The following is a 14765-nucleotide window of genomic DNA, read 5'->3' as shown; positions in this document are numbered from 1 at the left end:
TGCGTCGTTCTTGACCATAGCTGCGCGGGGTTTAGAACGACGAAGTGCTTAGTGGTGTACTGCATAGGCGTGCAAATACAAATCCGGGTCCCTTCAAACCTTTAAAGTCTGTGGGGTGTGAGAGTTATAGCTAAGTGAGTCGTTCGAGACCGTAATTGCGCGAGGTTTAGAACGACTTGGTGCTCTGTGGTGTATTGCGTACGTACGCAGTACAGAAACCGGGCACCCTCCAGCCTACTGCCAGCTATGTTGTATAGTGACAGTATAGCTTAGTGAATCGTTCGAAACCGTAATTGCACTAGGATTAGAACGACGAGGTGCTCTGTTTTGCATTGCGTAGGTACACAGTACAGAAACCGGGCACCATCCAGCCTACTGCCAGCTATGTTGTATACTGGGAGTAATGGCTTAGTGCGTCGTTCTTGACCATAGCTGCGCGGGGTTTAGAACGACGAAGTGCTTAGTGGTGTACTGCATAGGTGTGCAAATACAAATCCGGGTCCCTTCAAATCTTAAAGTCTGTGGGGGTGAGAGTTATAGCTAAGTGAGCCGTTCGAGACCGTAATTGCGCGAGGTTTAGAACGACTTGGTGCTCTGTGGTGTATTGCGTACGTACGCAGTACAGAAACCGGGCACCCTCCAGCCTACTGCCAGCTATGTTGTATAGTGACAGTATAGCTTAGTGAATCGTTCGAAACCGTAATTGCACGAGGATTAGAACGACGAGGTGCTCTGTTTTGCATTGCGTAGGTACACAGTACAGAAACCGGGCACCATCCAGCCTACTGAAAGCTATGTTGTATACTGGGAGTAATGGCTTAGTGCGTCGTTCTTGACCATAGCTGCGCGGGGTGTAGAACGACGAAGTGCTTAGTGGTGTACTGCATAGGTGTGCAAACACAAATCCGGGTCCCTTCAAACCTTTAAAGTCTGTGGGGTGTGAGAGTTATAGCTAAGTGAGTCGTTCGAGACCGTAATTGCGCGAGGTTTAGAACGACTTGGTGCTCTGTGGTGTATTGCGTACGTACGCAGTACAGAAACCGGGCACCCTCCAGCCTACTGCCAGCTATGTTGTATAGTGACAGTATAGCTTAGTGAATCGTTCGAAACCGTAATTGCACGAGGATTAGAACGACGAGGTGCTCTGTTTTGCATTGCGTAGGTACGCAGTACAGAAACCGGGCACCCTCCAGCCTACTGCCAGCTATGTTGTATAGTGACAGTATAGCTTAGTGAATCGTTCGAGACCGTTATTGCACGAGGTTTAGAACGAGGAGGTGCTCTGTGGTGTATTGCGTACGTACGCAGTACAGAAACCGGGCACCCTCCAGCCTACTGCCAGCTATGTTGTATAGTGACAGTATAGCTTAGTGAATCGTTCGAAACCGTAATTGCACGAGGTTTAGAACGACGAGGTGCTCTGTGGTGTATTGCGTATGTACTTAGTACAGAAACCGGGCACCCTCCAGTCTATTGCCAGCTATGTTGTATAGTGGGAGTAAAGGCTTAGTGCGTCGTTCGTGACCGTAATTGCACGAGGTTTAGAACGACGTGGTGCTCTGTGGTGTATTACGTATGTACTTAGTACAGAAACTGGGCACCCTCCAGTCTACTGCCAGCTATGTTGTATTGTGGGAGTAAAGGCTTAGTGCGTCGTTCTTGACCATAGCTGCGCGGGGTTTAGAACGACGCAGTGCTTAGTGGTGTATTGCATAGTTATGCAAATTCAAATCCGGACCCTTCAAACCTTTACCATCTTTGGGGTGTGAGAGTTATAGTTAAGTGCGTCGTTCGAGACCGTAATTGCACGAGGTTTAGATCGACGAGGTGCTCTGTGGTGTATTGAGTACGTACGCAGTACAGAAACCGGTCAACCTCCAGCCTACTGCCAGCTATGTTTTATAGTGGCAGTATAGGTTAGTGAATCGTTCGAGACCGTTATTGCACGAGGTTTAGAACGAGGAGGTGCTCTGTGGTGAATTGCGTATGTACTTAGTACAGAAACCGGGCACCCTCCAGTCTACTGCCAGCTATGTTATCTAGTTGGAGTAAAAGCTTATTGAGTTTTTCGTGGCCGTAGCTGCGCGAGGTTTAGAACAACAAAGTGTTTCTTACTGTACTGCCTACTTCGCCTCCAAAATTCCATATGGTTGTTGCGTATCAGTTATTATTTACCTATTTTAATGTTGCATTTCAGCGAATTAAACGTACATTTAAAAAGTGTATCCAGATTCCTTGAGATAATGTAAGAAATTAATATTTTGTTTGACTTGGCCAATACAGCTAACCAAGGGTTAGTACCTCGTCGACGTAAGACAAGTTGATGTATTTTGCAAATATGTTTGTAAGTATTCCTTATGTTATGTATTTGGGCTTATAATATTCTTTTATTTTTGTGTTTATTATGGTTATTAATAATAAATAAGTATTTTAATGATTTTTAATTATTTAATTATTATATAAGTTTAGGGTCAACTTTTGTTTTTTAGTTAAAGTAGATGATATCACAATGACTTGTTGATTTCATTCAATTAATTTTCTTTATTTCCTGGAATAACGAGAAGACATTTTCATTACCAGTATAGAACGGGGAAGTTCCCCAAGCATGATATTGCCCAACGGCAGCTAGCACTTCCAAAATACAGACTTTAGGCACCTTCCAGCCAACCATTGTCTTCGGGGTGAGGGAGTTACAGCTAAATGTGTCATTCGTGACTGTAGTGTGCGAGGTTTAGAACGACGAGGTGTTCTGTGCTTTACTGCGTACCTACGACGCCAAATTCCGTATGGCCGTTGCATATCAGGACATATGTCCTATTTCAATGTTTCACATAATCAAATTAAACGTACATTTAAAGTGTTTATCTAGAGTCCACGTGGTAAAGTAAGAAATTATTATTTTGTTAGACTTAGCCAACACAGCTAACCTAGGCTTAGTACCTCGTCGATGTAAGACAAGTTGATGTGTTTTGCATATATATTTGTAAGTATTTATATATACCTATTTATAATCCATATAATATTTATAAAGATTTGTAATTGTTTTTTAATATTTTGTGTCGATAATCGTTACTAATATTAAATAAATATTTTAATGATTTGCAATTATTTAATAAATTTATAGGTTGAGTATCAATGTTGGTTGTGTGGTTAAAGTAAGTGATACCACAATGGCTTGAAGATTTTCATTCAATGAATTTTTTTTATTTTCAGGAATAACATAAATTCCATTCAGTTACCAATATAGAACAGGGAAGTTTCCAAACATAGTACGGCGCAACGGCTGCAAGCACTTACGAAGTATAGACTCCGGGCACCTTCTATTATTATTGTTATTTAAGGGGGAATATTTATTATTCGAGATATCGAGAATTTCGAGTTATCAATGTGGAAGTTACCGAGAGTCCACTGTATTATAAATACCAACCTGGTATTATCCTGGGACGACGAGGGGATACGAGAAAGTACGCGGAAGGTTAGGTCACCTCACGCACATTCTGCTCGATCAACTGCGGCTCGAGACCAGTTTGCCGAGTTGTGTTCCCGTCATAATGATTACAGTATGCTGGGGTACACGCGACGAGTTAGCATATTGTACTGATGTGGGAAACGATTCCGCCCCGACAACGACAGCGCGAATGACGATTTGTTTGTGGGCCGAAAGTCAGGAATATACGGACATCGTCAGTGGCGCCGGGTCCGCGGGAAGCTAACGTTCGGCGGCGTATGACTCTGACGGTCATCGGGACGCAGACACTTCCGACGAGATGCCACGTCTACGATATCAATGCGCACTGGCCCCATCGTCAACCGTTGACCCACGCGCGCGGCCGTAGAAATCGCGAGCCTCGCTTTCTGTAATGATGCGTCGACACATCGCGTGCGCGAGAAAACGCGCCCGCAGGACCGATCGTGAAAAGAATTCTTTGCATAGGTGCCTATACAACTCACGATAGCTTGTACCGACTACACCATTTCGTATCGACCCTCCTCGTTTTTTGAGTGGCCCTGTCCTGTTTTTTTATTTTTTTTTCTAAAAGCCACTGGCTTTTTTAAGCTAAATTTTCTGCCATATCTTTTTTATTTGTTAAATATGTTAATAAAATTTATCCATGCAAAAAATTATTATTCATTATATATTGTCAAGAAAGCAATACCAAAATAACGTTAACTTATTAATCAGTGGGCCATGCCGTCTCTACCTACGTTTACGCTTATTAAACTGCACTAAGTATATAGCACTTTAAAAAAAAAACGGAAAAAAATTAAAGTGTACGTACTTAGTACATATTAAATTAATAGATAGCAATAATATTGGCTAATCCTCAAAGTACATGTCATACAAACAACTACATTTAATACCAGATTTGGTAATACGATGACTAAACGGCCAATCTTAATGTTGACTATTATTTTTCAATCACTTATTCACGTCGTGTAAGTATTAAATACTAAATTATAATTTAATAATAAATAAAAATATGAAGAATAAAAACAATTAAAATAAATAATTATTAGGTATAGATTATTTTTAACTTTCAAGATTTCATTTGGAGACAAAACCATAACTGTAAACCACTTAAACCTAATTCGATATTACTTGACTGTCGATTTCAAACTTACATAATACATAGATTATATAAGTATTAGGTAGGTATACTCGTTTTGTAAATTTATATTGAATTTTGAATTAGAAATTATTTTTTGACAGTATGAGTAATTATTGAACATTTATATTTTGATTTCCAATTGTAATTTGAATTTGTATTTTAAATTACAATTTATGTTGTATATTTTCAATTTTGTATATTGTGATAAAACAAATTCTATTACACACAGACTAGGAGCAGAACCCCCTGAGCACTACCATAAGTTTGTCCATGAATACATAAATATATTAAACAAACAAAGCAAAAACCAATTTGTAACTAACTTCCGAGATTAATAAGTAACTTAATATTAGTTATTACTCACCACAGACAATAATGTAGTCAGATACGGTACCTGATATTATATTCTATATTTAATTTTGTTTTAGGACGCAAAAGTTGCATTATTGGATCCTATAGGTATATAAAATACAGTCGATGATTACATTTGGAAAATATGTAAGCCTCTGGAATAAACAAGAACGTTCCACAAAATCAGCAAATTTGATAAAAAAAGCACTGTGGTGTTTATATTTAAAAACACCATGTGAAACACGTTGGAACTCGTAGTATGATTGATTCTATGTCATTTCTATATAAATGTCTCAATAGAAATGAATCCAAGTTCAGAATAGTTATGAACGAGTTAGATATTGTCAGGTTAGAAAGTAAATAATTTTAGTTGTTATTTTTCATAATATATATTTATTACATTTTAATAGGTTTAATAAAAACGATATTGAGTTTTTTGGAAATTATGAAAAAGTATTACGACCAATTTCCATAAGTCTGGGCATGCTTCAAGGAGACAAACATGAACTTTAGATTTTTACTGACTACAATTAAAGAACTCTTTAAAATTTACAATTACCTATGTCTTGGGATGATATCATTTCTAAAAGTAAAATAAGTAAAAATTAGTAAATAAAATGGTAAATTAGTAAAATAATGTTATTATTAATTAGCAATTAACATAGATGGGAAGTTCAAAGAAAATGAATTTCTTTATATTTATCTAGATAGGTACCTACTATGATTTCATACAATTATTAACCACACTTATTTAGTTATATAATTTAATTAATAATTTTAAAGATATATTTTGCATTTAACTTAGATCTTTGATTCAAAACATTAATTTAATATATAACAGTTATTTTCTATTTGTTTGGTAATAAAACTACCTAATCATTATGAATTTCAAAATGGTTTTAAAAAATAAAATAATAAATACATATTTATCTATCTATACACACATATACCTAAATTAATTGAAATTTAATTAAAATCCCGATGCACAATCATAAAAAAATGTAATTTATTAACTATTTAAATTAGTTAGGTACTATAGTAAATTAATATCAAAATCATTTATCTTTCAGGCATTGATAAAAGGTTTAGGGATTTATTACAAAATAAGTTCCTTTTTGATTATTGCATCAGTGAGTAATCTCTGTTGTTTTAAAGTGGCATGGATTAAAAATGATGTAAGAAAGCAAATGGCTATACATGTATTTAGAACTGCTTGTTTACAAATGTATGAAAAAAAGTGTGTTTCAAATACTCAAGAACCTAATATTGTAGAAAGTAATGACGAACCATCATTGGGCTTTTTCACATATGGTCTTCTTCAAACAATATGAATGGTATAAATTAGATAAATATTGAAATTAATCAAAATTTTAGAACTTCACCAACAAAAAACTTGGATTCTTTGCAATCATTTCCTATGCTTAAAAAAGTAAATATATATATTTTGATTTTTATGATAATAATAAAAATGTAATTAATTTTTATTTCTGTGGACAGGTATTTATTAAATACAATACACCACTCTCTAGCAGTGCACCGGTTGAAAGGATATTTAGTATAGGAGGAGCTATGTTAATGAAAAAGAGAACATCAATAAGCGACAACCATTTTGAACAAATTATGTTGTCAATATTATGTATAATTTATAATTATTAATAAAATTATAAATAAATTATGCGTATTCATTTATAAGTATTTGTAAAGTATTTCAAATATTTTTTTTAAGTATTAAAGTAATACTTAAATACGTTGGATAAATAAGTACAATATTATTTTTACTTACTCAAAAATATTTTTTAAAAGTATTTTTTACAGCTTTACAGATACCTATCATTCAAATTTAAACTTCTGAGTCTAGAGATATTATCAAAGAAAAAACAATCTAAACTTATAAAACAATAGCAGCTCAAAATCATTCAATTCACTACTGATTTCCTTCTTTCTGTTTAAATGTAGATAACTTATCACCATATAAACTTTTATAATAAAAACACCTGTGGTATTATACCACTATAATGTTATTTCAAAATGACAATTTAATGGTATGAGATTAAATATTAATTATTATGAACGAGTTATTTAGTAATTTAGTATTAACTAATATTGTTTAAGTAATAATTTAACTACAGTTGGATTTTTTAAAAATATTGTGTAAGTAATGATGTTATAACAGCTAGAATGCATTTAAATTTAAATATTCTTCTATTACTTCTTCTTTTAAAACAATTCTTATTAATGCAGTTATTCTTTGGGCAATTATTTAACATTTATTAATGATTGACTTTACTTTAATTAATACCTTAACGATATTGGTATGAAGTTTGACTCTAAATTTTCCTTCAACAGCATATGTTTTAATAAGAAATTATTAATAAAGTATCTGCTAAGCTAAGTTTTTAAAACGCAACAGTTGATATTTTAGATAAATCTTCATTAAAAATATATTTAACATTAATTTGTTTCATATTTGATTATCCACTCCTCTCTCCTAGTTAGAGAATTCATATTAAATGAGGAAAATAAAAAATTTCAAATAATTTTATCAGCTTTTTATGTTATCAATGTTCTGTTTGTAGAGCACCTATAATAGACTTTAATGCTATAGTAAAGACACTGTGAGAGTTCCTCAACCTGATTATAGTTTTATTATCCATTTTTTAATAATATCTACAATTACTATAACAAATAATTTATATAAGTCAAATTAAAATTGTTACAAAAATTACTTAATATGAACAATTGCCTTAAATCACTGAAAAATAGAAATTTTAAAATAAATTCTAAACAATTGTCAATCTTCTAAATTTATTTTTACAAAATATTTTAATACAAATTAATTACATAACCAGTTAACATTCAAATGCTAGCACATAATTTTGTACAAAATATTGATGTTCTTAGAAAAAATATTTTATTTTATTTTTTTATAACAAATACATGATAAAAGAATATAACTAAATACAAAACTGATTTTGACTGTTTTCTTCTTTCTCTTAAAAATATTGTATTATTTTTGTACATTATAGTTGTATACTATTTCACTTTTTACTTACATATTATTATGTTACTGATGCTGAAGTTTCATCAAAACATCAAGTGATAAAAGTTTTAAGAAATTCTAAGCACTTGCTATATTTTGATTATTTAAAATAATTGATATCTCAAAAAAATTATAGTAGCCAATATTTTATTAAACTATGTTTATAAAATAATCTAATAATTTGTTGAAACAATAATATAAAACAAAACATAAAACAATAAAATAAAATATTAAAATAATTCATCCCTTGAAATTAAAAAAAAATCTTATGATATTAAAATAAATAAAAATAATAAAATTCTTGTAGTTGTTAAAATATGAAATAACCAATCAATAAACTTAATTTAATTAATAAAAAACATTTTTGAAAATTTATTTAAATATGTAAAAAATTAAAAATTAAATCAACTAAAATGGATTTGATATAATTTTAAACAAAACAAACAATAAGAAACAAATATAGTCTTTTAGTTTCAAAATTAAAAATTAAAAAACAAAAATTAAAATTCATAGAAATTAAAAAAAAGTTTAAATGGTGATATATACATACAAAATATTTGTGTTTCATGCACTTAACTATTAAGTCAACAGTTATTACAAATATTAATAGTTTAATAAAATATATAAACATTTAAAAATATAAAAAGTTAAAATTGTTTAAAATTAATTAACACTTTAATACAAAAAAAAAACAGGTATCAGTCACTTCAATAATAATCTTATTACTGAACAGTTCAGTAAAAATATCCAATAAAAAAAAAAATAATAAAGATATGAACATTTTTTTAAATAATACCTACCCTAAATATTAGTTAAAATTTCTAGGAATTCTGTGTACACTATATTTTAAAGTTTCAGCAAACATCAGTGTTGTTTCAATTTGCTGTTTTGTGAATGTTTGATTACCAATAATTAACAATGCACTTTCTAAGTATTTGTTGATGGACGTTCCAACTAGACTCTGAGCGACCAAATAATGAGTCATACTAAGTTTTTCCAGCAGTTGATTTAACAACTTCTTCATAACAAGGACTATGTCTTGTTGTAATTGGTCATCAATAACACAGTTCTTGTTCGGTATCGGATAATGTAATATATCTCGCATGTATGTCATGATTTCACACAATTCATTTGGAGTAACTTCCAAATCCAATGTCTGCCATTAAAAGTAATAAATTAGTTGTTTTATACATAAATTACAAATATATTCAAAATTACCAATAATAAGTCATTCAACTTATGTGACCGATCTCTTAACGCTTTTGTTGATATGCAGATCTTTTTTTGTGCACCTTTTGTAATGAAATTTGTGTTTACTTTAACTATGAAACTATCAATGTTGTCCTCGTCGATGGATACAATTTCAAAATAACTGAGGCAATTGAAAAACCATTGGTATTTATGTAGTTTCAAGTAGTGAAGCCACTTAGCCACTGCTCCATCCATTTCTTGATTAATAATTGTCAAGTTAATGAGTGTTGGTGGATTACTCAAGGCAGTAACACTGTTAACGTTTGCTATCATTTCCAGGTGGTCATATCCGTAACACTCCACTAAAAAAAAATTGTTATTAGTTAAATATTAATTACACATAAATTTTAACTTAATCAATATTTGTTTCTTACTGCTAAAGTATGGTTGAACATGAGCAGACTTAATGTTAGTTGGTTGCAGCACATTTTTCCAAACATGGCTATGTTGTTGAGCTGATTGGAAACTGAATCGCTGAAAAGGGTCTATTTGAGGATTTTTGTAATTATTTTTCCAAATATTTTCTGTCGAAGTTTCTTTTTTTATGTAGTACTGAGCGTTTTTCAATTTATTTACTTTGCTTATAAGATGTTTCAAATTCCTAAAAAAAAAAAAAAAGATTAAAATATTATAAGATAAAAAAAGAAAATGAAAAAGAATAAAATTTTGACTCACTCTTGAAATATTTTCAAGTTTGCTGATTTTCCAATTAAATGACATATTTTCACTGCTACCTCAAAATTATCGCCATTTTCAATCGTTTGGTTAAGCATACTCTTTAAATTATACATTAACTCCTCTTTGGCCATCATATTGTTATTCTTCACCATCATCAATGATTGATGGAGCTTAATATACGATGTTTGTGTCGGATTTCTTAACCATTTAGTAATTTTATTTGGATCATTAGATTCCAGTTCTCTTCTTTTTATCTCTCTATACAATATTGTGTATATATCAGGATACTCAAATGACAGATGATCAAGTGATTCACTCAGACATTCTTGCCGTTCTTTGAACGATTTATACTGCATTAATGTCGTGGCTAATTGTTTCATTTCAAACACTAAAAATAAAACTAAAAATTAGAACTAAAAATATATTACAATTATATACCTTTGTATAACCGATTTATAATTATGTTTCAACGATTGATGGTTTTTGTTTATAGCTAGTTATTAATAGTTAATATTTAATTTTCATATGAATAGTCCTTGTTAAAGGCCAATGCCACCACGTATTTTTATTTATAAATTTTTTTTAAAAATATAATAATTTTATTGTTAAAAAAAACAAATGATCTATAAATAACCTAATTATTATTATATATAATTTTTAATAACATATGTAGTTTAAATTTAATAACCCTCCCATCTAAGTTTAAGTTCTGGAAAAAATACTGTTTTAACAACTAGATTTTTTGGCACTAATTATTTATCAAATTATGTACATAGATATTCATGATTATATATAAAATTTAATGTGGATATTATCCTCGATATATTTTAAATACGGACATTTTCGTCATTTTTTTAAAGCTTACTATTAAATAATAAAATATTATTAATAAATATGAAATTATTATCTGTTTTCCTACTTTCTAATATTTCCAAATATTTTCATAATTAATTTAGTAAGTTATAGAATATAGACATATATTTTTGATTAACTGAACTGATTGAAACAGTTAAATAATAGAAATATTTAAAAGGTTGTCTAAATTAAATATAATAGTAATATAATAGCATACTGTCAAATTCACAAGCAATTATTGAATTTTTCAGTATCTAAAATGGTACAGTCTTAAAAAAATACATAAATGAATAAAAACAAACTCTTAAAAATACGTCTTTATAGAAATAACAAAAGAATCAAAAATCAAATGTTTTGTACCAAATGTATCATTTTTTTTTTCGGAATTTTTAGCCATTTTTATTAATTATATTTAATTTAGACAATCTTTTAGTTACTTGTTAAATTTTATTATTATTTTTTATTAGGTATTATTTTTTCATATCAATTTTTAGGTATTAGTCCAGTTGATAGAAAAAATAAACATGTATAATTTATTGTAGTAATTAAAATTAAAATAAAAACAGGTATACATTTTATTTAATAAAAAATAATGATTTCATATTGAAAAGTAAATAATATTATAATAATAAATAGTTAACTTAAAAAAAAAATAGGGGTTAAATTTTCGCATCAAAAATATATCGGTGGATCCATAACCCACTTAAGATATTCAATGTTAAATTGCAAATTAATTTATTTTAACATACTTAAAATTGAATTGTTTCATTTAAAGTTATAGGAATAATAACTGATATGAATACATTTTAAACATTATAATACTAATGAATCGAAGTATATTATTAATATGTTTTTGTAAATTTTTCGGAATAACAGATTATAATTTATAATAAAAGATTTTTCATTATTATATTAGTTACATATTAAAAATGTATAAAGATTTATATAAAATTAAAGAATAACGAATTATTTTATCTTTTATGTAGTTAAATGTGTATAAAAAAACTATATTATTCAAAAAATGTTTTAATTAATTATATTTGATTGTTTATTACTATTTGCAATAGGTACCCAAGTATATTCAATAAATGAAAAAAAAAAAAAATTACCTGAAAAAGTTTTAAATGTTTTTTAAGTATTTGTTAAAAAAAATTATATTAGAAGTTTTAAATGGTTGTATAACATTAGAGTATTAGACAATTCTTAAATAATAAACATAAACGAATGATTATGAAATATTAGTACTTACTGTTGAATAATTACAGTGAATAGATTATAAATCAAAGCCACTGCGTTTGAAAGTAAAGTGTCGATAAATTAAAATTAAAAAATTTATGAATCGTAAAATTTTTAGAAAAATACAACAGCCACCTACGTATCGGTATCACGTCAGAACACGGTTTGTTTGTTGTCGGTTGATCGTCTGCCGTCTGGTCCGACTAGTCGGTAGGTCGTTTTTCTAAAATACTCCCTCTCAAAAAACCCCACTTCTGAATACGTAATAGGTAGTTTGACTGGTGCTTTATGTCTGAATCCCTTTTTACGGAGCTGTATAAAAAAAATAGGTACACACTATAAAGGCGGGTTTGTTATTATTTTTTTTATTCAAATGATTTTATATTATTTTGCAAATTGAATATTAAACAAATATACTAAGTATACATATTATTTTCATGCATGATTTGAATTTTGAACAATATGTACTTATATAATTACATCAATTAATTTATAATAATATTAAGTATACTTTAAAATATAAATGATCATTAGAACTTAAATGTTTTACATTTATAGAAACTAATTAAAAAATTAAACAGCATATTTAAGCATTATTAAATATTAATTAAACAAAAAATGTTTTCATTAGTTAATTTATCCAACTGTGATTATCATACGCGTGACATACATACTATCTAAGTGCATGTATATGATGTACTTACATATATAACTTATTTACTCCAAGTCGGGACTTGTACAACTAACAACCTATATATTAGAGTAATGAGCAAGTTTATTTTTGAATTTCATAAGATAATTTTTCTGTTCCAAGGAAACGCTAATTTTTTATTATTTTAAAAAAATGTTTGCAAAAAAAGTTAACAATTAGTGTCACAAAGTTGTTTTTTTGTATGGCTTATTATTATTAATACTGGCAGTACTAATATTGAAATTAAAATATTATTTATTTAAAATATTAACCATGCGTGTAACATATCGTATTCAAAGTATATTCTGGTCCAAAAATCAAAATCTAAGTATTGTTGACCAATAAGATTTGGGTTTTCATTAGGTACATAGCCATATAGATAAGTAGATTATTTTTTTTCAAATACTTAATATTTCGTTGTTTTCAATTTCAGTATAAATTATAATTAATACATTATATTTTAACTTATAAGATATACGGTGGTCAGACAGTTTAACTCAATGAGAGTTTGTCGCTTCGTTTTCCATCTCGTAATAGGTTGTTATATTCATAGACGCCTGCAGAAATTTTTTTAGGAGGAGGCAATGTTAGGATTTGTTATATAATAAATAGTAATTTATCTGTAAACATTCAATCTAAAACATATTTTTGAAAAGCCAGGGGGGCAAATGCCCCAGCTTGCCCCCCTTGAGGGCGCCTATGGTTATATTATAGGTTGGTCTACGGATTACACTGCTCACATAATTTATATTGTTTACAAATAATAATAGTCTCATGTTTTGATATAATTTTCTATATTATATTTTATTTTGTCATTTAAGGATTAATCTAATAAAGCTATTCTATATAATATAAATTGAGTATAATATAGATATAAGATATTATTAAATGCAAAGAATGTTGACTTATAGTTTAGGTTTATAATACTAATAGACTGAATCAGTTATTTTAGGGTAGCTTACTCATGATTAATAATTTTAAAATCGTAACCGCATATTTGTTTATTTTCAATTATTGTAAAAAATGTTGCTTAGGTATTCGTAAGTAATACTATTTCTAATCTCCGTTTCATTTTTAATCGGAAAACTCAGGGTAATAGAGCTAGCAATATTTATAAATATACACATTTAACCATTTTGATAATTTTCTTATTACAGTATTCATGAGTAATTAAAATGTATTTTAAGAAATAATTTAATTTCCCAATATTGAATATAGTGAGCAATATATATATGTGATAATATTGTTATATTTACCTCAGTATAGGTAATAGGTAGTATATAAGATCAAAGGACCGTCGTAAGAACCGTCTTTTATTGTTATACAGGTACTCACTTCTCATATACTTTCTGTATATTGTGAGTAAACATTCTACAGTGTAGAATCTACACAATTGTGGTTGTCGTATACTCGTATGGCAATTTTAAGTATTACTGTAATGAGTATAGACAATGTTGTGATAAAATATTTTCAATTTAAAATGTTTGTTATTCTAGCTGGGCATTCTTAATTTGAACTGTATTTGGTCATGTGTAGAATTATTATAATTTATTACCTAATAAGGCAGTATTTCGATACGACGCAATACATTCGATAATAATATATTTTGATTTAGAAAAACCTAAGTTAATAATTTCTTGTTTGATTAACTATAAATAATTAGTGTAAGCAAATAAATAAACCCAAATCTTTTATATCAATTAGATTTTTATTTTTAATAGGAGTTTCGATAAACATTTTATAATATTGTTATATTATGTTATATAATACATATAATACATTGCATATTATATTTCTACCGTTTTTATTATACTATAAGTATAGATTATTGAACTATACATAATTAAGCCGAGGCTATACACGGCGTTTTCCGCCGCGTTTCGAACGCTGCGTATTCCAACGGATTTTCAATTCGATGGAAAACGCCGTGTTATAGTCCCAGCCTTAACAATTATAGGTCCCGTGGCAGTGTGGTTTTTTTTAAATTGTTACTGATTTAAACATTTGTAATATTTGAAATAATATTATTTCTTTTATAATAGAAGTACGATGC

The 14765-nt window shown here is 29.0% G+C and overlaps 1 protein-coding gene and 1 pseudogene across 1 annotated transcript; one reads left to right on the top strand and one right to left on the bottom strand.

Annotated features, from left to right (window-relative positions):
- Positions 1-7580, top strand: part of LOC114127252 (uncharacterized) — a 36361-nt pseudogene extending 28781 nt beyond the window's left edge.
- A 970-nt stretch (positions 7581-8550) lies between these two features.
- Positions 8551-12203, bottom strand: LOC114127249 (uncharacterized). The gene is made up of 5 exons (XM_027991440.2): positions 12035-12203; positions 9928-10318; positions 9627-9853; positions 9220-9554; positions 8551-9157 (listed from the first exon to the last, which is right to left on the bottom strand). Coding segments are annotated over exons 1-5 (1302 nt in total). The 5' UTR covers positions 12036-12203; the 3' UTR covers positions 8551-8809.
- Positions 12204-14765: the final 2562 nt, after the last annotated feature.

This window comes from Aphis gossypii, chromosome 1 (assembly GCF_020184175.1).
Source record: "Aphis gossypii isolate Hap1 chromosome 1, ASM2018417v2, whole genome shotgun sequence".
Taxonomy (NCBI): domain Eukaryota; kingdom Metazoa; phylum Arthropoda; class Insecta; order Hemiptera; family Aphididae; genus Aphis; species Aphis gossypii.
The sequence above is the reverse complement of the archived record's forward strand: the minus strand, read 5'-3'. Positions and strand labels throughout refer to the sequence as shown.

What these genes read in the sequence shown, in the direction of transcription:
- LOC114127249 (XM_027991440.2), bottom strand. An exon ending in AACTTGAAAATATTTCAAGA is followed by an intron (nt 9,854 to 9,927) that starts GTGAGTCAAAAT and finishes TTTTTTTTTTAG; the next exon opens with GAATTTGAAACATCTTATAA. An exon ending in AGTTGAATGACTTATTATTG is followed by an intron (nt 9,158 to 9,219) that starts GTAATTTTGAAT and finishes TTTTAATGGCAG; the next exon opens with ACATTGGATTTGGAAGTTAC.